At 36.1% G+C, this 25,149-nt stretch overlaps 1 protein-coding gene across 2 annotated transcripts in view; it reads left to right on the top strand.

Moving 5' to 3' along the window:
- The window catches only part of LOC121323230 (tudor domain-containing protein 7B-like), a 51,457-nt gene that overhangs the window by 12,596 nt on the left and 13,712 nt on the right, over positions 1-25,149 (top strand). For both annotated transcript variants that reach the window (XM_041264165.1, XM_041264156.1), the window contains 9 exons: positions 3,652-3,799; positions 11,130-11,334; positions 14,130-14,212; positions 15,107-15,336; positions 16,984-17,501; positions 18,074-18,263; positions 18,819-18,930; positions 19,621-19,823; positions 23,159-23,293. In XM_041264165.1, the coding sequence (XP_041120099.1) occupies positions 3,652-3,799; positions 11,130-11,334; positions 14,130-14,212; positions 15,107-15,336; positions 16,984-17,501; positions 18,074-18,263; positions 18,819-18,930; positions 19,621-19,823; positions 23,159-23,293 (1,824 nt within the window). The remainder of the gene's footprint in view (positions 1-3,651; positions 3,800-11,129; positions 11,335-14,129; positions 14,213-15,106; positions 15,337-16,983; positions 17,502-18,073; positions 18,264-18,818; positions 18,931-19,620; positions 19,824-23,158; positions 23,294-25,149) is intronic.

Here is a 25,149-nt window from a genome sequence, read left to right as displayed (position 1 = left end):
ACAGAAGGGAGACCGTATCAAAACAAGGACAACAACTCGGGTAAAACGACCATTAAATGTGTTTATCTAAATGCTAGAAGTATCAGAAACTAAATTTTAGAACTTGAAGCTACTGCACTAACAAGTAACTATGATGTGATAGGTGTTATAGAAACTTGGTTGTCTGAGAGTGATGGGGACAAATATAATATTTGTGGGTATACACTGTATAGGAAAGACAGGCAGGACAGAAGAGGAGGAGGGGTAGCGCTATACATAAGAAACAGTCTTGAAGCCCAGGTGTTAAACCTGGACAAAGAAAATAAAGCCGAATCAATATGGGTCAGAATAACAGACAAAAATTCAAAGGGCATAATAATAGGAGCATGCTATAGACCGCCAGATTCAGACGGTGAGCAAAATAATCTGTTATACAATGACATTAAAAATGCAAGTAGCAAAGGAGAAGCCATACTAATGGGGGATGTCAACTTCCCCCATATAAAATGGGAAAACTCGGTGGGGAGCACGACGGACGAAATTGAAATGGTGGAAATGACAAATGACTGCTTCCTAACACAATTTGTCAAGGCACCGACTAGAGGGGAGGCATGCCTTGATTTAGTCTTTTCAAATAACGAAGACAGAATAACTAAAACAGAGGTCAGAGAACCACTAGCAAACTCAGACCACAACATGGTCTCATTTGAAGTGTTTTTTAAAACCCCAAAAGTAATGACTAAAGCTAAGGTTTACAATTTTAGAAAAGCAAACTATGAAGGTATGAAACAGAGACTAACAGAAGTAGATTGGAGTAAAACAGAGAACACCCACAGAAAAAGGATGGCTGTTCTTCAAAAATGTAGTATTAGAGGCGCAAAACAATTAGATCCCTAAAGTAGACAAATCTAAAGGTATTCAGTGAAAAAGGCACTTTACAGAGCGTTTAAAAAAGGGACCAAAAACAAAGTACACAGAAAGAGTACACAGAACTGCAAACGCAAGTCAAAAAGGAAGTTAGAAAGGCCAAGAGAGAAATAGAAATGAACATTGCTAAGGGGGCTAAAACCAATTCCAAAATGTTTTTCCAATATTACAACAGCAAGAGAACATTCAAAGAGGAGGTTAAATGTCTAAGAGATACAAATGGCAAAATCATAGACGAAGAAAAAAAAAAAATAGCAAATATATTAAATGATTACTTTTCACAAGTTTTTACAAAGGAAGATACTGACAACATGCCCCACATGTCATCCAGTTCCTATCCAGTTTTAAATAACTTTAGCATAACTGAGGCAGAAGTGTTAAAGGGACTAGGAGCTCTTAAAATAAACAAATCCCCTGGGCCAGATGAGATCCTCCCAATAGTACTCAAAGAAATGAAAGAAGTTATTTACAAACCGCTAACCAAGATCATGCAACAGTCTCTTGACACAGGGGTTGTACCAACAGACTGGAAAATTGCAAACGTAATACCGATCCACAAAAAGGGAAACAAAACTGAGCCAGGTAACTACAGACCAGTAAGCCTGACTTCTATTATGTGTAAACTTATGGAAACTATAATAAGATCCAAAATGGAAAATTACCTATATGGTAACAGTATCCTGGGAGACAGTCAACATGGTTTTAGGAAAGGGAGATCGTGTCTAACCTGCTTGATTTTTTATTTTTTTGAGGATGTAACGTCGATAATGGATAATTGCAAAGCATATGACATGGTTTATTTAGATTTCCAGAAAACTTTTGACAAACTCCCACATAAAAGATTAATTCTCAAACTGAACGCAGTTGGGATTCAAAGAAACACATGTACGTGGATTAGGGAGTAGTTAACATGTAGAAAACAAAGTACTTATTACAGTAGAAACCTCAGAATGGAGTGAAGTAACCAGTGGAGTACCACAAGGATCAGTATTAGGTCCTCTGCTATTCCTAATCTACATTAATGATTTAGATTCTGGTATAGTAAGCAAACTTGTTAAATTTGCAGACGACACAAAAATAGGAGGAGTGGCAAACACTGTTGCAGTAGCAAAGGTCATTCAGAATGATCTAGACAAGATTCAGAACTGGGCAGACACATGGCAAATGACATTTAATAGAGAAAAGTGTAAGGTACTCCATGCAGGAAATAAAAATATGCATTATAAATATCATATGGGAGATAATGAAATTGAAGGAATCTATGAAAACGACCTAGGAGTTTTTTTTGACTCAAATGTCTTCATCTAGACAATGCGGGGAAGGTATAAAAAAGGCCAACAAGATGCTCGGGTATATTGTGAAAAGTGTTGAATTTAAATCAAGGGAAGTAAAACTGTACAATGTTAAAACTGTACAACGCATGAGTAAGACCTCATCTTGAATGCTGTGTTCAGTTCTGGTCACCTCGCTACAAAAAGGATATTGCTGCTCTAGAAAGAGTTACTTTCAAGCTACGTTCAAGTAAATGCCAATACATTATTTATTATTCATCTATTTTAATCAAGCAACAGTTAATATAATTAAAGATATTAATCAAAACAAAAAATACAACTTATTGTAGAAATCAATTTGTTTACAGAAAATGCAACAAACAAACTTCTGAAAACCGTAAAATGAACAGTGTTTGAAATTGCAGTTCTCGCAAGCGCATTTTTAAAAAATGTATTTATTTATGCATGCACTTGTGCATTCTCTGACTCTGTAGTTAATGAGAAACGGCGACATGGGAAAGTATGTATACTCAGAATCTTGGAAGACAAAAAATAAATGGAAGGACTGGCTGGTTCCATGAATATTTTTAGAAACTTAATGTGTCTTTGTTTTTTGTATAAAATTCAAAGGAATACATGAACAAACAGAAAACAAAATGTAGCTTATGGCTTACCTTTTCTGTATTCAAATTAAATACTAATTAATTCTGCTTCTTATCACTTGGTATTATGGTATTCCTATAATGTGACTTTGTTTTTGTGCCTGAAATATAATTTCTCTGTTTCATTGTTGTCTTGTTCTGTCTTTCTTTCACCACGTTTTTCTGTGTGTAATTATTGCAAAACTAAAGGGAGTTTGCTTAAATATATGGACTTTACTTGCTTTGAAATTTACTGTGTGCCAAGACAAGATTGTGGTTTTAAAATTCTAATATAAATACATTATTTTGTAATTACTTTTCATAGACAAGTAACTTTTACTGCTTTTTAAATCTGAACTCCTAAAATAATAATAAATGAACAAAGTTATACACTTATTTTAAATTTTGGGTCCCCATTTAAGGCATATATTTAGACCTAGGATATGCAGGTTTAGACCCCTGCAAAACCCTGTAATTTGTTTTTGGTGGGGGGGCTTTGCCACTTGCACCCACACTGGGGGAGGACCCCCATACCCCCCTGCCTTCTACTACAAACGAAAATGAAGACTGGTAGCCTGATTCTCAGTGTACCTGTACTGGGTTCAGTTGCACCATTCTGCTACACCAACTCAAGTAGACAAATGCTTCTCCTCAGTTATATAACTCAATGGCCTGACAAGGAGAAGATGACAAAGCTGGGAATTGCTGGTTTTTGAAGTCTAAATGAAACACTTTGAGAACATTAATGGGTCTTCAGATTGCTGCAGTAGGGCGCTTTTATGAAGTTCCTACTACAGATAGAATTAGAACCTGTCATGTTTTTGCTTTTTCAGGTGGTGTGCTTTGCAACTGTTTGTCGGGAAACGGTCCACATTGCACAACTAGTGGCTCGTCAGAGAACCTCAAAGAGGAAAAGTGGTAGATCCTTGTTGGTTAATTGCCAGATGAGGATGAAGCGTGCCACTCCATTTATGCCAAATGGTAAGTGTACTGGTAGGTTTACTTGCCTTTAGGGGCTGCACTAAAGGCTAACAACTATAATGGTGTAAACTCCTCTGTTTTAGTTTACTACTAAAACCTTTAGAAAATCTGTAACCTATAAACTAATATTGAGAAGCTGTCCATCATTTTGTCTCCGGTAAATCTTTTATATTGTGTAGCAAACTCAATTACGTTATGATAAAACAATGTAGCCTTGTTGAGTGCAAAGATTGGCTGTGTATGACATTTGTTTTTTACAATCTTGGTTCCTTAGAGATAATCTTACAGCCAACGTTCCTGATTAACACCCTGTGCTGACTGCCATTGTTATTTCTTAGCAGGTGCCCTTATTCGGGGTAACTTAGTTGTCACAAAATGTCACATTACTGATAAGAAGTTATAAAATGCAGTAGGCAGTAGTAAATCAAAGCAAAATCAAATAAGAGAATGTAACTAAGTTTGAGAGGGATTTTGTCTTAAGAGCAGTTAAACTTCTAGTAAAAATATTTGCTTAAGAGTAAATTCCGTTTAGAGCAAGTATTAAATACAATAAATGGTTAAGAACAATTTCAAATAAGAGAAATTACAACGAATGTGAATATGGTTACCTTTAGGAGTAAAACCAAGTACAATATATAGAAAACATAATTGAGAGCAGTAGTAGAATATAGCAGTGTAGCAGTTAAGTGCAAGTTCAAGATGATGCAAGTACTGATACAACTGGGTGTCATATGGTCCAGTATAGTCGAGTTGCAAGGTTTACAGATGTTGTCTGATCCTCATACTTGCAGTACAGCAAGTCAGATAAAAAACCTGACCTATTTCTGACAGCATCAAGGGTTCATAGTGTACAGGTAAACAGTGTATGTACGAGAGTTTGTTTTATATATTTAAATTTGGAAGGTGGTATTGCATTTAATTATTGGTCACACTACAGTCTTTGCAGGTCCTGAACAGAAGTTCCTGTCGAAAGTGTATTGCAATATCAAATCATGAAAATAACTAGGGCATGAAACAACTTGCAATTATCCAATGTATGTCTGATAAGATCAGTACCTCAAATAACATGCTCCCAAATAAATAAAACAAACTGTCTTTTACATTGTGCCTTATCACTGGTGGGACCTACTTTTAGCATCTGGGACAAGTATGTCGGCACACGGCGCAGTATCAAATATAACTAAATTCTAAATGGCTTTGTCATATAGAGTTTTAGTATTATGTAAACTGTTGCATTTTATTGTGTTTTAGTAATATGTACAGTAAGCTTTTGAAATGTAATACAACATAAATTGAGTTGTAGAAGAAAATGTTAGTTGCAGGGCTTGAAATTAACGGCGTCCATGTGGCATTTGCCATGGGTGCCCTTCTCATTTGCCGTAATGCCCCCTCAAAATGTATGTCTATTCACTGCCATTACGGCCACAGTGCCCTTTTCCGATACAGCAACTAGAGATGTGTGGATAAGTGTTTGTATCTAAACAATAACATGATTAGGCTACATGATTTGCATGGTTAAGTCTCATGAGCAGGGAAAAAACAACAAAAAACAATCGCTACCCTTTCAAGCACATTGATTTCTACCACGCTTAATAATGCCATGTCAGAAAAGAGTCCAGGAAAAAACATAGCAAGCCTCGCACAATCTGCAAAACAATTGGCAAAACTTGATCATTTTTTCAGGTCAGTAGTTTAGAAATATTTCCGATAAGTAGTTTTTGTTTCAGGTTTTATATATATATATATATATATATATATATATATATATATATATATATATATGTGTGTGTGTGTATATATATATATATATATATATATATATATATATATATATATATATATATATATATATATATATATATAATATAATATACAATTATCCATAATAATTAGGTTAATAAGGTAATTAAGGGAAGGGATGTCTTTCCCTTTTTAACTGGTTTTATGTTTTAGAAGAAATATTGATTTACACCATTGATTTAGACCCCAATGATTTATTGGGCTACGCCACGCTTGTCTCTAGTGCTGGGACGAACATGGAATTTTTATGCTCGGATATTCATTCAAGATGTAGATATTTGTTCGAATATTAGTTTTCAAAACGTTATCAAAGCCATTATATGCAACGCTGTATTAAAGTTGAAAATTATCCCACAAGAAAGTCCTTAAGTTACCCTCATGAATTAACTATAAAAGAAAGAAAACAGTGCAGTAGTTTAATTCTGTGTGAATTTCAAGTAAAAAAAAAAAAAAAGTGGGCAGTGCATTTTTTTTTTTTTTTTTTTTTTTTAAAAAGTAATCCCTGCCATTGTTTACTGAAATAAACAAAGTGGCCATAGACATGTTTTTCATCAAGTAATAACATTAGTTTTTAACTTGAATAAACACTTCAAATAAAATAAACTTGAAAATGGGGGCATACAATGAAACATAAACAACTCTGTTTTCTATTTATTGTATTCCACTTTACAAAAACTAGGATTACATCATGAAAAATAAAATTAAACGTGGATTACTATGAGTAATTTCTTTTGCAAGCATGACCTGTATCATAGGCAGACAGAAAAGAATCCCGATAGACTTGCTTCTTCTCACGTGGTTGCTTCTCTGTCGCGTTGAACTGAACTAGCTACCAGCGTTAAGCCAGGCTATTTATAGTTTAAAACCTGCTGATTAAAATTATCCACGAGTGGGGATGTTACTTTTTTTTTTTTTGTAAAAATATAGCATTGATTACATTTGGTGCTTTATGTATGGTTAATCACGGAAAGCTGTATTTTTGCTTCACTGTACGTGCATTAGAGAGGGAGTTATTTTATTATGTGTTTGTCAGATGTGGATTGTGTCCCGCGGCGCCCCCCTCCCCCTCTGGTTATAACGCTCATGATGTGTGTGTGTGTGTGTGTCTATATATATATATATATAGTATGTGTATATATATATATATATATATATATATATATATATATATATATATATATATATATATATATATATATATATATATACACACACACACACACACAGCTCTGGAAAAAATTAAGAGACCATTGCAAAATTATCAGTTTCTCTGGTTTTACTATTTATAGGTATGTGTTTGGGTAAAATGAACATTTTTGTTTTATTCTATAAGCTACTGACAACATTTCTCCCAAATTCCAAATAAAAATATTATCATTTAGAGCATTTATTTGCAGAAAATGACAACTGGTCAAAATAACAAAAAATATGCAGTGTTGTCAGACCTCGAATAATGCAAAGAAAATAAGTTCAGATTCATTTTTAAACAACACAATACTAATGTTTTAACTTAGGAAGAGTTGAGAAATCAATACTTGGTGGAATAACCCTGATTTTCAAGCACAGCTTTCATGCGTCTTGTCTTTCACATTGATGTTGGGTGACTTTATGCCACTCCTGGCGGAAAAATTCAAGCAGCTCGGCTTTGTTTGATGGCTTGTGAACATCCATCTTCCTCCTGATCACATTCCAGAGGTTTTCAATGGGGTTCAGGTCTGGAGATTGGGCTGGCCATGACAGGGTCTTGATCTGATGGTCCACCATCCACACCTTGATTGACCTGGCTGTGTGGCATGGAGCATTGTCCTGCTGGAAAAACCAATCCTCAGAGTTGGGGAACATTGTCAGAGAAGAAGGAAGCAAGTTTTCTTCCAGGACAACCTTGACCTTGGCTTGATTCATGCCAAAGCTGCCCGATTCCAGCCTTGCTGAAGCACCCCCAGATCATCACCGATCCTCCACCACATTTCATAGTGGGTGCAAGACACTGTCTAACCATTAGACAACCAGTTGTTGGGCAAAGCTGAAAATTGGACTCATCTGGGGGTGCTTCAGCAAGGCTGGAATTGGGCAGATTTGTCTTTGAGGGGCGCATGAATCAAGCCAAATACAAGGTTGTCCTGGAAGAAAACTTGCTTCCTTCTGCTCTGACAATGTTCCCCAACTCTGAGGATTGGTTTTTCCAGCAGGACAATGCTCCATGCCACACAGCCAGGTCAATCAAGGTGTGGATGGTGGACCACCAGATCAAGACCCTGTCATGGCCAGCCCAATCTTCAGACCTGAACCCCATTGAAAACCTCTGGAATGTGATCAGGAGGAAGATGGATGTTCACAAGCCATCAAACAAAGCCGAGCTGCTTGAATTTTTCCGCCAGGAGTGGCATAAAGTCACCCAACATCAATGTGAAAGACAAGACGCATGAAAGCTGTGCTTGAAAATCAGGGTTATTCCACCAAATATTGATTTCTCAACTCTTCCTAAGTTAAAACATTAGTATTGTGTTGTTTAAAAATGAATCTGAACTTATTTTCTTTGCATTATTCGAGGTCTGACAACACTGCATATTTTTTGTTATTTTGACCAGTTGTCATTTTCTGCAAATAAATGCTCTAAATGATAATATTTTTTATTTGGAATTTGGGAGAAATGTTGTCAGTAGCTTATAGAATAAAACAAAAATGTTCATTTTACCCAAACACATACCTATAAATAGTAAAACCAGAGAAACTGATAATTTTGCAGTGGTCTCTTAATTTTTTCCAGAGCTGTATATTGTGATGGAGTGTTCTGGAATGTACAATCTTGGTCAGCTGTGAGGCCGTGGCTGTAAGAAATGCACACTCCATCTGCGTAAAGGTTGTACGGATGGGTTCAAAAGAAACTAAAATAATAAAATGTGAAGACAACATAAACCAACTGGCGTTCGGTTGTACGGATGGGTTCAAAAGAAACTAAAATAATAAAATGTGAAGACAACATAAACCAACTGGCTAGTAAACAAACTGGGAAATAAACTAATGGGTTTAAAAGCAAAATTTTATAGTTAAATAAATTAATGCAAATTGGTTCCCACAGTGTGATGTTGTATGTTAAACTATAGATTTGGGTTTATGTTATGTTTTATTAAGAGGAAAAAAGGTATTTTTGTTAGAAACGTTATATGAAGGTTTTAAGACTCTGGGGAACATACTGAGGTCAACAGGGATTAGCAATTGACCTTTTAATTGTGTAATTACCTGATTGCCTAGGAGTTAAAACTGGTAAAGCTGAGAGGGTCTGGGAACAGAGAGAGGAGAGATCAGGAGAAGACACCAAACAATGAGATAACAGAGAACTTTAAAGTGAACGGCGACTTTGTTTTCAGGGTAAGCAGAATTAGCCTGCCCCTGCTTAGTTTGGAGAGAGAAAAAATAAGTGTTTAGTTCAGGACCCGAAAACGGGGTAGGTTTTGTTTGTTTTTCTGATTGTTTTATTTTCAAATAAAACCACGCTCCGGCATGTTTCACTGTAAGAATGGCTTTTGTTTGGATTTATTCAAATATTCCACACAACATAATGTCTTTAACCTGGTAGACGACAGCGAATTTTTCACTATATATATATATATATATATATATATATATATATATATATATATATATATATATATACATTAGGTGGTAAGAATCAAAGCGTACAACTTTTATCTTCTAAAATAAACTGCTAATTTTTTTTTTAGCAAATAGAGTGAACAGCAACACTCCGCAATGCGTAGGGCTGATCTTGGTGGACAGTTGGAGTGCATCAGGAGAACGCCCCCCCTTTGCTCCATGCCTGCCAATGGAGTGCGGCAGGACACACCCCTGACTCGCAGCAGTGACAAGCAAGGGCAAGCCTGGGACAGACATGAGCGGTGCGGGGAGCAGTGAGAGGCGATACTGCAAAATTGGTGGACAGAGTATGCGGCGGCGCTTTCCAAAGGCAATCTTGCCCCTACCAATGCAGCCAAACTGGCCTTGAATTATGGTCTGGAGTTCCAGTGATGATCAAACTAAATTGTATGTGCCGTTTTAGTAGTAGAAGTCCAGTATATGTGTTAATTTATTAAAGAAAATATTGGAATTGTACTTTGCAACAGTAGTTTCCCTTCATCTCAACGCTACCTTGTTATTCATAAGTAGTGAGCTTATTTAAACATTAAAAATTGAAACATACATTTCTTGCTTCACTCTGTGTTTCAGATTTTGCTTTTAAACAAATTGGCTTTTGTTTCTGAAAGCTGCTTTTTTTTCCCCCCTTTTCTGTTCTTACAGAATTAAATATCAAGTATTGTATTAACCCTAACAGGCACCAAATAAAACCATACCAAAATGTTTGGAATTTAATTTGGGATTAACATGTTTTCCTTTTGTGTGAAGAAGTATAAAATATTAATTACACATTATGTTGATGGAAAGTTTTCATCCAGATATGATGTATCATGCAATCCCAAACCAGCCATCTGATTGATTACAGCTAGAATTGCCGCTGCGGGAAAATGTCTCTGATGGAAAATATTGCTCTACCTAGCGATTTTATTTTGCCGTTCTAAAATTCTGCCACTGTGATACTTTTCCACTACAGTATTTTTTTCGTCAATGTGAGTTCCATCTCATAGAAATAAATGGCGAGCGATATGCGTGTCAAAATTCTGCTTTTTCTGCACTTCTCGTGTGTCCCAGGCTTAAATCCTGCCATCGGCCTCCGCGATAATATATAAAATCTCACACAGATAAAATAGTTTGACAGACGGACATTTTTTTTTTGTGCCTTTTGAATACGTATAAATTTTTTTTTTTTTAAATGTTCGTTTGGATGTTTGGCTCAGCACTATCAAGTTAAGTGATACAGTAGTAATTCTGGTAAGTGTAGCCTTTGCCTTACCAGAGAGAACACTGTCTTGTGTGAAATAACCTACTTTCTTTTTAACAGATATCCTCATTGTATTAAAGCTATATAACTGTATTTGCACACATTTGATTCCAAACCATTGTTTTGACTCCATTGAGACCTAAGCAATTCACAAAAGCTATTGGAACCTAGTTTGTACCTCAAACTGTGCAAAAGTTGATACACTTTGATACACTTATATATAATATGTACTAATATATATACACGTGTGTGTGTGTGTGTGTGTGTGTGTGTGTGTGTGTGTGTGTGTGTGTGTATATATATATATATATATATATATATATATGTACACCATTTATATATAAATACATTTTTTATATATAAGTATATATAATATATAATTAGTACATATAATGTACGTGTGTTGGACATGAGTATATGTCCTTCCTTACATAGGGGTTGAACCAATGATTTGGATAATAAACAAATAGTTAAATTGGACAGTTAATCTATGCTTGAATTCCATTTAAATTGTTCATTCCATTTAATCATTTGTTGTTGGTAAGTTTAATGAGGTTGGGGGCTGGGGTGACTTTCCCTAGGTTTCATAACAGAAATCTGATGTAATACTGTTTTGTTTGCACAACAAAAATGTAGTAAAACCCAAGACGTCATTAAGACAGCCCGAAAATCTGGATCGTGATATGAGGCGGCAAACTCCAGTGACCACACGAAACCAAGGAGGGTATGGAGCATTTGGGCCAGCTCTAGGGAGAGAACAGACTGATACAAAAATAGCCTACTCGTCTCAGGGCAGAACCCCTAATGTTCTGTTGCATAAACCCCTTGCCATGGGAGACAGGTGAGTGGGTCAATTAACTCTTCTATCTTGGGCCACATAAATATATTGACCTCACTTAAGTACAAGTGTGGATGCCAAGTTTAAATAACAGGTTAGAGTTCTGTGTTTCGTTTTTAGAATGTACAGGGTGCGAAATAACCAATGGCACCTGCGGCAGTTGCCCCAGTGCCCAAGATGTGTGCTCTTAAAAAAAAAAAAAAAACAATGTTTTTAACCGGGCAAGACAGTGTTAAAAAATAACAAATTAGAACAGGACGCTCTCTTAGCTATTGATTTCTAAACGCATTTTTTTTTTTTTTTATTACCCCCCCCCCCCCCCCCCCCAAGCCGCGTTGTTTGATGTCCCCAAATCGTTTGATATCAAGACGTCTGTCTTTGGGTGACAGTAATAACTTGAGGGTGGTATCCTTTAGACTGGGAGGTCAAACAAGTTCTCTTTTTTTTTTTTTTTTTTCTTTTTAAACGTCTTTTTTTCTTTTTTTTTCTTTATAAACTTTCTTTTCACAAACATCGATTAGAATTCTGTTGTATCACTAAGCCTCTAGTCTAATCTATGTGTTAGGTAGTGGTGTATGACCTGATTTTTTTTTTTTTTTTTAACCAAAGTACCCGTTGTATTTTTTTCATTATGAAAGTTTGTTGTTTTTCAAATTGGATTTATATACCATTTTATTTTTACAATGGAAAAGTGTATTTTATTTTGTAACATTTAGGGTGTGACTCTCTCAGAAAACATTACTTTGTTTGTTTGAATAACAATTTCATCAGCATAATAGGCGCTCCTGTATTTTATTGTTTTATGAATGAGTATGAAATCACCTTGGTGCCCTTGTGTTGGATTTATGCCTTTTTCCCCCCTAGAACTGCCTTGGTGCCCCTGAATTTTCACACCCAACAAAGGCAACATTGCCTTGCCCTGCATGTACCTGCCCAAGTACAAATGTATGTGACTCAATCAAAATGGGTTGATTTAGTCACAAAGTGCTTAACCAGCTGCAAATGGAAAACGGTAGCTGTGTTTTAAAATCAGTTAAGAGTTATATCTCTCTTTTGAGGTGACTGCATCTTTTTGTATCCTCAGATTTACAGTTTTTGCCATTAGTTTTCCAAACAGAAAGGTTTATTTTATTTTTATTTTTTTAAACAGGGAATTGTGAGGGGTATTGGGAGTAGACATTTCACAGTGTTAGCTGTCTGTGTTGCAGAATATTTTACTGTTTGCCCTGTCTGTAACTAATACTCAAGTCGATGCAAAAGTCTTTTCACCAGTAATTAAAACCTGAAGTAGATATGTGGAATTAATGTAACTAGATGTGTTCAAATACAATCTAGATAACATAAAGGACAACTACTTTACTCAAGTGGCTAATATTTAGTCATACACTAAATATGTGTTGTTTTTTTAATGCACTGTTTCCATGCAGCTAAACAAATGTAAATGTATAGTTTTCTTTATTAGACTGTATGCCCAGAATGCAAATTGGCAACATAAATCAGAATTCATCAGCTGTTTTGTTAACTTCTGAATGGGAATTGAGCATGTCGTTGAGCTGTTCATTTGACAATTCAGCATGCTGTGCAAGCACACATTTGAATAGTGTTTCTGAAAATCTGCCCTTGCCAGCAAAACAGCTTGCATCATCTTGCTGTTTTGTGTAATTATTTGGGTACTGGGCAAGGTCACTCGCAGACAGAGGAAATGTCCTTACAGTTTCATAATTGAGAGAGTATTTGAATAGCCTGATAATCCTCCCTTTTATTGGATAGCTTAGCTATTATATGAGGGTATGAGTATAGAATGACTCAGCAGAGCTGCAGCACAATGTGAACTATGCAGAGTTCTCACAGATTAAATAGTTCAAAATGTGGCACAGTTAGTCTCTTTATTTTAGCAGGGCTTGAAATGTACTTTTCCATCCACGAGTGCTCAGGGCTAATGGATGGAAAAATCCGTTGGCCCCACACACGTTCCACTGACCAAGTATGTTTATTGATAGATCACGGAAACATGCTGCGGTGTACGTTTAATGTATCCAATGCAGGAACAAGCTGCAAAACAACCACTTATTGGAACATGTGCAATTACATAAATTGAAACCATTGTACAGGTCATAAGTTAGTACTAATTGGTTGAAAAACTGTTGATTCACAACATTATTACAGGCAGTGCAGATCTACCATGCTCTTGTGTAAACTAAGGTTAGCAAAGAAAACAGTTTTACAGTTACCTCGGTCCACGTGGTTTTAAACACACTTCTTAGGTTTCCTCATGGTGGAGATGACACACTTTGCAATTCCTACAGTGTGGTTCTATTATGGGTGTTATCCAATAAAAATGAACCGTTTCACATGAGATTTTATTGGAGACCCCACACTCTGATTAGAATGTTCACATGATGTTATCTATCTTCTCTATTTCCAAAACATAAACTTCACAATCTGACATTTAGAACTGTGCAGGTTAATTGCGTCTTTCGCAAGCCCAGAAATTCAGACTTTATCCACTCAGAAGAACTAATCTCCTTGTATTGATGCACCCTGTAACTAAGGCATATTTATCAAGCTTGTAACTGAAAAAAATATTAATTTCATATTCAAATTAAATGTAAATTCAGTCTTTTGGTGTCTCTTATATATTTCTTTGTTAAAGTTGCACCAAAAGAATAGTATTTTGTTTGTATTTGTAATTTACTGTAATGAGGCAAAGAGAACATAGGCAGAACCAACATTGCCTGTATATGAAGTTGTTTTTTTATCATCTTTGAGTGTTCTGTCAGTTTTGTTTGTTGTTGTAGATCAGACAAGAGACTGACTCTCCCTCCTAGATTTCAAAGGGAGCTCCAAGTTAACCTTTCCAGAAACCCTCAACAGTCCAATGGTATGTGATTAGTGCTTCCACCATTATGTCATTGTTTAGCATTCACCTGCGGGTTGACTTGCATTAGGTATCCTCCACATGGTGGGAGGAAATGTCTGTTAATTCTGTGCTCCCTGGCATTATTGACAATTTTACAGAATTGTTCTGTAAAATGCAGGGCTGTACAAGTCCACTTGCCTAACACCAACTTTTTTTTTTTCTTGCCACCATTGAAATGTGTTGAAATGTTTTTCATGGCTGTTAAGCAGATATGTTTTTAGACCATACTTGTACATGCTGAGTTTGTTACAAATACTACTGTAATGTTGCTTATTATAAAATTAATTTTGAATAGACTAATAACCTTATTGAAAGACACATTTCAATCTGGTTCTTTTTAAACATTTGTAACCATGCAAAGCTATTCTCTCTGTGTATAGAGCAAGCCAAGATAACTGGAATGAAAATGTTTCAGAAAGAGTAGACCTGTTAATTTTGGGGTTGTTGGTGCTTTGTATTAATACTGGTACAGATTTCCCATATTAATTATTTAATGTATTGACTCACTGTGAAGTTTGGGGGGGGGGGGGGGGGGGGGGGTGTATATATAAACATTCCCATGTTTTGTTTTTGTTTTTTTTTTTTTTTTTTTTTTGGAGGAAGAGAAGCTGCATTTTGTCTGCAGGGGCGATTTTTGTTTACACAACCTGGCTACTGTAAATGTTATCGGTGTAACTTTTAATTAGTTAGTTAGTTAATCCTTCTCTTTGTCTATCAGAACAAACAAACACAGGCATGACAAAATTATTGACTCCCTTTCCACTACTCATTGTTGCTATACTATATGCAAACTGGTGAGCGCATTCTAAAATGAATTACTTCTGTGCACATATTAAACTGATTTATTTATTTCAGTCTACACATCAGTTAACCTGACTGAAAGACTTAGTCCTGTGAGCTCCAGCACTCCTCTACCCAGCATCTATGATGTTCAGTTGGTACAGACTCACCTGAAAGAGATTCTGAGAAAATTCAACAATGGGATTTGGGTTTCCAAGCTTCCACAACTTTATAGGAAGTTGTACAGTCAGGAGCTGCCTACTGATGCAATGAAAGAACTGGAACACTGGACCCAGATTTGTACAGTAAGTTTAAAAATTGCCTTCATGTATGCCTACCCTGTGTAGTATGAACTGCCTAAACTGTTGCCAGCGATACATTGCAGTGTATACATTGACTTTACTGGTTCTTTCTGCAACTGAGTTTATGCTGTTAAATATATACTGTTGAATTTGTTTCATACAGCGGAAAAAAAAGGAAAAAGTCTTTGAATTTGCTTCAGAAATTAAGTCTTTTTGTTATATAGTAAACCAGTAGTGCTGACATGGCAAGTATTTTGAACTGCCTTACTTTGGGAATACTTACCTTCCAAAGAACAATACTTACATTTCTTTGTTTAACACTTTTCTTTTAATCAAGGTTTAGCGCTGTGCAGAGATGCCAGTGGTACTGTTTGTGCCATTTGGTCTACTTTGCATTTATTTGTAATTAATACGTGCACAGTAAGTACATATTTGACATTTTATGTTGAAACTCCTGCCCAACTTAACTTCACAACAGCAAGGTTTTCTTGATTTCTTGGAGATTCTTAATTGTAAAAATAAATAAATAAATGTGCCTCTCTAGCTTGGCAGTTAGTCCTTCAGTTTACCCCCCACTTTTTAACAAAGTTAAGTGCCTATGATTGAGACAATTCTTGGACTGTTGTTTCTGACATTAATTAAAACACTGAATTGTTGTCAAGGTTGGCTGATTTTTAAATCACAGATTTGAATCACTTGATTTAAAATAAATAAATAAATCATTGATTTAAATAATTTTTCATTTACTACCCATTTTATATAGTTTCTCAAGGAAAAGACATGAAATGTATGTTTTAGAAAACATTTTATTAACACAAACATCTTGCTGACTATAAACTAAAACTCTTAGGGCTGTATTCTGATCCCAGCGCCAGTGCGAGTGCAAGCGCGAGTGGCGCTTGCCCCGATTCTGTGGCTCATAAATGGAGTGAAGACATCAAAAAAATAAATACTGCACTGAAATGGTATTCTGAAGACATGTCTTTCCCCGTTGAAGTGCCTGCCCCATCATTAACATATTCGCTGAAGTGATTCTGATGCAATGGGGTCCCAAATAGACAATTGAGCACTGGGTTAAGACCCACTGAAACAAGGTTTATTTAGTGGTGCAATCAGGAACTTTAACAATTGAACACACTATAAAAAGCAAAGTAGTCCTAATTAACAACTGCATGTGTTTGGACCGACGCAGAAAGAGGAAATCAAAGAAAGAAAAGTAAAAGAATGACTTGGATGAGTGAGGGGTATTTTTCTCTGGCATACTTCATGGCTAAATTCTAGATAAAAATTGCTAAATTCTAGATAAATAGATAAAAATCAATTTAAGCGGCCACCAGACCCGCAACTAAAAGATTGCCCCAGGAATTAGTTAAAATAATCATTGACCATTTTCACCCATGCAAATTTATGGATACAGAGATGCCTTTACATTCAGCAAGTGGAAGTATAGACAGTTCCTCCAGGAAATTAAACAGCTCCAGAGTATGGGTTAGAACACTTAGTTTTTACTGATTTTGGACAACTGTATGTTAGAATAAGAAAGATTATGGCTAATCGGGGTCTTTTTCCATCAGGGTAGCTACCTGGACTGGGGGTATGATTTACCAGCCTACTTAAGTGCTGTAAATTAAACAACTTTCTACCTTCTAGGTGGAAAAGCCCTGTAGTAGTGGTCTTTCGGAGCTGCTTCTATACCCAGCCAAGACCAGTGCACAAACCAGAGCAGTGTTGAGCCAAGACAGAACATCACCTGCTTCTCCCACACACATGCTACCTCCAGTAGTCAGCAAACCAAGAGTGCCTCCTGAAGTTAAACTCATGGTGGCTGAGCTACTTGTAAAATACAGCAGCGGCCTTTGGGCCAATGCCCTACCTAAACTGTTTCAGGACGCTTACAAACTGAAGTTTCCAGAGTTTATTCTAGATGACTTATCTCTGCTGAGCGATGTTTGCACAGCAGATTACCCAATGCCGGACAACACCAAGAAGGCCATCCTTTATGCCAAGGTGACAGAGGATGAGAACCACAATAAGGTAGAACTCAAAGTCACTAAAGCTGCAGTTCAGAGGCTCAGCAATTTGACTGTGCCACCACTGGTCATCCCAAAGGAAGAATATCCTTCTGTGCTGGTAATGGAATCCAGCAATACCAATGAAGTCATACTCAGGCAAGCTATTTATTTATTTACTTATTTATTTTTTTCCATAAGAGTTAGAGGTGATTGGTCTTTGTGATTCATTGCTTGAAAGAGCTGCAAACAGGGTACATTTCAGTGTTGCATTTCTAGCCAGACTTTGTGACCTCATATCGGGAACTGTTGATTTTAAGATGGAATGACCCACATACAGTACAGTGGGTTCTCTATTTATTTAAAGCTGTTCACCCAATCAGTTGTGTGTGGCGATTCATACTAAATTGACCTACACATCACATCCGTGATAAGATTGGCAAGTTATCTAATTTACAGGATTCACCTGGCTGTAAAACCCAAATGTCTAACTTTACATTCAAAAGCCATTACACATGCTAGCAATTCAGTTTTTATTTTGCCCACATTCTACTTTGAATCCGGTTGTAATACAAAATAAATATTCCCTATATGTCATGCCCTTTTGTTCAAGATGAATTGCTTTTAACTTTATTTTCCCCCAAAAAATCTATGATTTGTTTAATAGAGAAATTTGCTCTACAATAGGGGAATTTTTGGTAAGCGGCATTCACGTATTTTTTTTATTGCAGGTACATTGGGGAGGGTTACTCACAATCTCAAGAATCACTTGAGGATGTGATGAGAGAATTTTACAGCCAGCATAATGAAAAAATGGTCCTGCGCACTCTGGCTCCTGGGCAGCTGGTAGCAGCTCAAGCAGAAGAGGCAGATGAATTTTTACGAGCCAAGATTTGTGAAGTAACGGGAGACAGGGTGAAGGTAAAGGCAAGGTTTCTTAAACAATACCTCTTTATCTGAGAGTAAAGGAAGCATCTTTGAAAAGGGGAGTTAAGAAGCTAATTGCATTTTTATAGGACGCTTTCTTACTGAATGATTGAAACTACTTTGTTTGTCAGTATTTGCAATCCCGATATTGATTTTTTTTTTTTTAATCCATTTAAAAATCAAATCATAAGGTGTTTCAAGGCACTATACTAACGTATAGTGCCTTAGTCACCTTGCCTAGCTTAATTAACCGATATTTCCTAGAAGGAAAATCATACAATTTAAGTAATCCTGTTATTTCTAAATGGGGATATAGCTGGGTGGCGTTCTCTTACAGTTTATTACAGACAAAAGAACTCGAGTGTTTGCTGGCTTGCTTGTAAAATTGTGAATGGAATGTTGCATGCAACAATTTTGCTGTGCTTCCATGTACATTTTTCAGGTGCCTTATAACCTCTCTAGTGAGAATCTAGAGAACATTTTTATAGTGGATTACATTGCCTTTTTTTTAAATGTTACTGAAATTAAATGCATTTCTTTTATTTTAAGGTCTACTACGTGGATCATGGTTTTTTTGAGGTTGTCAGCAAACGCAAGCTCTGTGCACTAGATAACCAGTTTTATATGTTGCCCTTTCAAGCTTCAAAATGCAAATTGGCAGGTAAGTTAATTCGCATTGAGTCATGCAAATTGAAATGTACCACAAGCTATTGCGTTCTACACTTAATATCCTGTTTTGACGTAAGTGGTGGTTTCACAGACCCCTTTCAACACTAATCTTGGACTAAGGTAACTCTAGATGTAAATCTGGGACTATAAAACCTTCAGTAGGTGTAATTCAGAACAAGTTTGTTTGATAGCATCCGGAGGGACTTTGTCTATCCAGTCTATGCAAAGTCATCAGAGTGGAAACCATCTGTAGTAGCAGCTCTGGGGGTGGAAAATATTAACTACGCAGGTGTTTTGGGAGGGGGGGTTTGGGGGTGTGACGGTGACAAAGAGGTGCCAAGACATCTGGATTTTACTTCTCTTTATTTTTGTCTTTAACCCTTTTCAGTCCTGAATTCTTTGTCGAAACAACCAAGTTATGTAATTTTAAAGGAACTAATTTATTGAGTATACATGGCAACAGGACAAATTATTTTACCTCAGACTGACCTAGGAGTTCCATCAGTTTATAATGTGATTTCTGACTACATATGTTCACATATGGTGCTAAAATAATGTCTTGCCAGAACTGAAAGGGTTAACAGAAATTCTTGTAAATTCCATAAATATAGTTAAAGAATCATCACAAATGCTTTTCTGTGATTTCAAGCTTGTAACGTTTTAATTTTGAACAATATTTTAGGGCTTGAACCATTCAGTGAGGAGCCTGCAGTAATGAAAGTCTTTGAGTCCCTAGCCTGTGGAAAGATATTATTGGCTGAAATTTTAGAGAGACATGAGGTGCCTCTTGTTGTCTTGTATGACACGTCCCAAGATGATGATGTCAACATTAATGCGGCCTGCCTGAAGGCTTTGCAGGACAAAACTCTGGAAAACAGTCTGAAGGTATTTTGATGACCGTTAATGTGATTGTGGCACATCAGTCAGTTAAATATCCTGTACCCAGGGTTTATGGAGTAGAATAAGTTATTAATCTGATGTCACTGTTGCTGCTCCACATTGTAAACGATTAGCTAGCTAATCTGGCATACATAGGGACACCCTTCCATAACCACCTCTACTCTATATAAGCATTGACTATACCCAAAATTATTCTGATTAGACCTTCAGAGTGAGGGAAGATTAACCTGGTTTAATGGGGTTACAAATGCCATTGATCCTGCAAGAGTAGTTCACTATTTAACATTGTAAATTTTTGGCTATATCATGGTAATTAGTTGAGAGCTGAGAGCACTATTTTATGTTAAGATGACCACCCACCAACCCTAGGTTGTGCAGGTAATGCATATAATACTCTGTTTCCACTGCCACTAGCCCCGGGCCCCCTCTGGCCAGAGCATTTCCATTTTTTTCCAAGCTGTGATATTTTGGCCGCACAAGATGTCTTAATCTGGCCCCGGGCCAAACAAGGCCATTGCAATCAAGGTTTGCAGTGATATGTAGTACTTGATCTTGTTAAACCACAGTTAAGAAATTTTAAAAGCATTGTTTATCACGGGAAACTATTTAAAGACAATACTATTGTATATAAATAGTGAGCGGTACAAAGAAGCAGTGAGCTTTTTTTTTTTAATTTGAAATAGAAATCCCTATCAGTCTATCACCAATGCAATTCCTGTATTCTTTAAAATTCTAAGATAGACTTTTTAAATCAATTTCTGTTAAAAAAAATGCCCTGCATCTTAAATTCAAGGTATAGGGATGCATGTATTAAGATCGCCAACAAAAAACAGGAATGTGATTGGGCATAATGTTTTTGTTCGTCAATCTCGAGTCATCCTTGACATACAGGCAGCCATTTTCAAAGAAGTGGAAGTCATTGTTTGGGAGATGTCAAGTAATAGAGGACTCCAGCTCTGAGGATGATGACTTGGACCGATTTATTGTTACAGGCATGTGAATTTACCAATATGCAATATGGCTAGTAGATGAGTTTGTAGCATTTTATTATAAACATTTTTTGTATTTATTTGTATAGATGGCTGTTGTAACGTAATTGAGGTTGTATCTGTGTAGATGCCTCTTTTTTTATTTTATTTTTTCCTCCGTCTGTGTGTTTTAAATTCATTTTAAAGGAAACCGGTAGTTGGAGTACATGAAATAAGCCCTATTCATACATGATATTTAATTGTTGGTTTGTCGTGTTTGCTTTCCAATAGTTATATACAGTACAACCCCAGAAAAGCGAAACCCTTAGTTATCCGAAAGTTTAACGTGTCCCCTTTGAGCTTTCCGGGTAACAGATCACAGAAACTTTCTGTTTTGGAGTCTCTGGATGCTGGAGAAAAGGTTGTGGGTGTTGCCTGATGTTTGGAATCGGAGGACCCAAGACCGACCCGTACCGAATGGGTTTTCGGGTGCAAAATTGTCACGCAACACTCGGGTCGGGTCAGGTCGGTTTTCTTTTCTTTTTTTTTTTTTTTTTTTTTTTGTTTACTCGGTAATACACGGACTAATAGTAAAATCGACAAAGAGGCTCTCTTTGGTACTAAAAAATCATTGTTTATAATTTCTGTTGCATGGATTGGCTTTCCCCAGTAGCACATGACACGGCTTGCAGAGTGCAGCAGCAGACACGTGACCCATGTCGAAGGGGTTTCTTTTAGATCATTCTTAATTTGGAGCAATGGAATTGTTTTATGAAGGACATCAAAGAAAAATTTAAACTAATTCCATGAACAAAAGCTCACAGAAAAATGGGAATGATTTGTTGTTATTGTGGACAAAGAAGTAAAACCAGTTTTGCAAAACACAAACTTTACATCTCAATTCCATTTGCTCTTAAGTTTGTAATAAAATCATGCATTTATGAGATCGTACTTTTGGTTCATTTGGTTTTCAGATAATGTATTTTTATCTTTTACACAAATATTCTATTTTAATTTTACAGTCCTCTGTGTAGGTTTGTGATGGTATAAACACTTTGTAGGTCATCTAGATTTCCAGGTTGACTGGGAAAAAAACACTGCTTTAATACTGTGCCTATATTAAGTTGGGGAAAGGAAAAGCATTCCTCTGTTTTTTTGGGCTGGTCAGATCCGCGTCTAACAAGAATTTTACATCGGGTCGGGTAAATAATTGTCGGTTCGTGGTTGGGTCGGGTTGATTAATTTGGACCCATGAAGACCTCTACTCCTGAGGACCCAGGAAACGAAGCAGAAGGGCATTAATAAGGATTACTTCAAAGTAATGGACAAAGACTAAAAATGAAAGCTGTTAATTTTTTTTTTTTTTCTTTGTTCACAATTTTAGTATAGCACCTTGCTTTGCTAAAATTTTTTTTTTTTTTCTGTGACAGAATAGCGTAGTTGACTGTGTTCAGTTTACAGCAGTGTTTTGTTTGGAATCGTTGCATTAATACAGATTCACAATTGTAATACTGTACTTTACATTGCTTAATGTAAAAACTTTTCTTTGTACTGTACCTATTCTAATTACAGGATTATGTTTGGATTTGTTAATAAAGATTCATACATTGCCTAGCTTTGCTTAACATTGCTTTGATGTACAATTGGTAGCGCATGCTAGATTCACAGACTTGTTCCCTCACGTAACTGAAACCCTGTTTTACACTGAAAGTTTTTCATGGCCCCCTAGACTTTTGGATAAACAAGGTTGTACTGTAATTTGTTTACAAAATACAGGCAGCGTTTTATTTCCATTCCACAAATATGTTGGAATGTAACACTTACTGGTGAACTGAGTTATTATTAGCTAAATAAACCTGCAACTTTCCTCCCCAACAAAAGAAATTCTCACTTAAATCTTTTTATTTAATTGAAAAAAAATGACAGCCGCAACAAAAGAATCACTGTTGTGAAAAAAAAGCTTTGTTGGACATTTGAAAACAGAATTTATCAACGCTTATGTTGAAGTGCTGCTTTTTATATAATTGTTGTTTTTTGTCTATTCACTATACGCATGGTAGGTCTTTTTTTTTTTTTTTCTAAATGGCTGTACTCCGCCCCTGCTCGGGCAGTGGAAACTCTACCAGGCCAGACCCGCTCAGCTCAAATGTACGAAACTAGCCAAAACCTGTAGAGGAGTTGGGATCAATTAGTCCCGCATTTGACACTAAAATTGTATCCAAGGCTTTAGCTCCTAAATAGGCATTTGAAATCTGCAATGCTTTCCTGAGCACTTGCAGTACACACATTTGGGGCATGGTTAAAACTGTATGGTTTGCTGGTGCTTGTATGACTTATTCTTTATTTTTGCAGGTCAATAGTGTATATACAAACATCAGTGTGACAAATGTTTGTTTGGATGGAACCATATACTGCCAGTTGCTTTCAAGTGGTCAGGCAAGACTGAATGAAATCTTAGACAAAACAGAAAGCTACTTCCATTCCCGGGTAAGTGTCTGCCATAGGGATTAAGCTAGCCTGCTGGCTTGTGAATGTAAGTAGATGGTACATAACAAGGTTTCAGGAGATAATGTGGCATTATCCTGCAAGTGACATTGAGCTTTAGGCCTAATGAACGAGTAGCTGATAATAGTATTCAGTACCATCAGCAGAGTTCTTCTAATTGTATTAGATCGAAGGTACAACACAACTGGGACAATTTTATGAATGGCAAATGGTGATTTGTGGAATGTCAGTTAGTGTTGGGCGATACCAAAATCTTTAAGCTTTTTTATTGTAGTGTTTTAATCAGACTGTATATTGTACAGTACATGTAACACAAGTTGTACAGTTTAAGTTAAAAGAAACATTCAGTGCATCCATCACTTTTAGCAAAGTTAAGTTTTCTGTTCATTCTATATATTTACAGTATTTGGTACAAGGTTAACTGAATAAGTAAACTGCAGTTTGCAGCTAAGGTGATGTTCTGTATAACTTTTTTTTTTTTTTCAGAATGCCCATCTTGCATAAAATATGAACACAAAAAAGCTGATACCCAACTTTTAATATAGTTTAAGGTACTCCATTTTACAAGACTCTGCATCAATATACAATACATGTGAAAGTTCAAATGTACAGGGAAAAAAAAATCAGCAGAAAACAGTAATTCAGGTGCATCTAAACACTTTACAGACCAGTGCTATAAAAGTACATACCATGTAGATGTGATTAAATGTACATTACTACAGTACTACATCAATACCACTTGGTATTGCAATTGATATAATTGCACAAGGGGGATATTTTTACCTGTAAAATATACAGAAATAAATTATAAAAAGGTCAGTAAGTTAAGTAAACCGTTTTTTTGTATGTGGGATGCGTTTGCATCTCTTTCAGTCTTGCCACTGAAAAGGGTTAATTTTACAAGAGCTGTCATTTCTATTTGAATAATTGAGTTTTGGTAGTGTAATCTGAAGTCCTAATTTTATTTAACGTTTGCATATACGTTGTTGACACGAGTCTGGGTTAGTGACTTGTTGAGTGAGGTTTATCTTGTGTAGCGCTGTACTTACAACAGAATTGTGGAGTTTGTTTTTTTCTTAAACACTATTTGGTTTGTCTGTTACATGTCCACCCTTTTTTAAAGCACACACAGGTCAAATCAAGGTACTACCTTCTCCATGATATAGTGGTGCAATCAATGGTCATACTAGTATTGTAACATTTTGCTATCTTTATTTATTTATGTTTCTAATTCTTTAACCAGGAAAAAAACCCATTGAGACCAAAGCCTCATCTGGCAAGATGACCAGAAGCAGACGGCAGTAATTTATAATCCTTAAATGACATAACTAAAAGACAATCTCATCATACATTCAATATGGGATCAGAAACATTTACGCTTCGATAATTCTTGGAACCTGCTCATTAAAATAAATGTAATCTTAGTCCTTATTCTTCGATTAGCTGATACATTTAGGTTATTTATCTGATGCTCAATCATATCCCGGATACTCTTGTCCAGACTATTCCATGCCATAGGGTCACTGTAGCTAAATGTTGATTGGCCAAACCAGTACCTTCTCCAAGGCACTTGATAAGTCCAAGACTAGATCATAAACTATACTTGGGTATGTTTATCTGTAGTAACAAACCTATTCATTTTACACACAAAGTACCCTGTTTACTTTCTACAGTTTAAGTGACATCCAATTTTAAAGAAGCAATGATGGGTTTGAGGGTGACATTCTAATAAAAATCTGTCTGCTTTCTTTAGTTGATTCAATTTTAATTGCTCAGCAGAGGTATGTAAAAATCACCATAATCAAACAAAGGAAAGAATATAGCTCTTTATAACATGA

The sequence above is a fragment of the Polyodon spathula genome, chromosome 1 (genome assembly GCF_017654505.1).
Source record: "Polyodon spathula isolate WHYD16114869_AA chromosome 1, ASM1765450v1, whole genome shotgun sequence".
NCBI lineage: Eukaryota > Metazoa > Chordata > Actinopteri > Acipenseriformes > Polyodontidae > Polyodon > Polyodon spathula.
The sequence above is the reverse complement of the archived record's forward strand: the minus strand, read 5'-3'. Positions and strand labels throughout refer to the sequence as shown.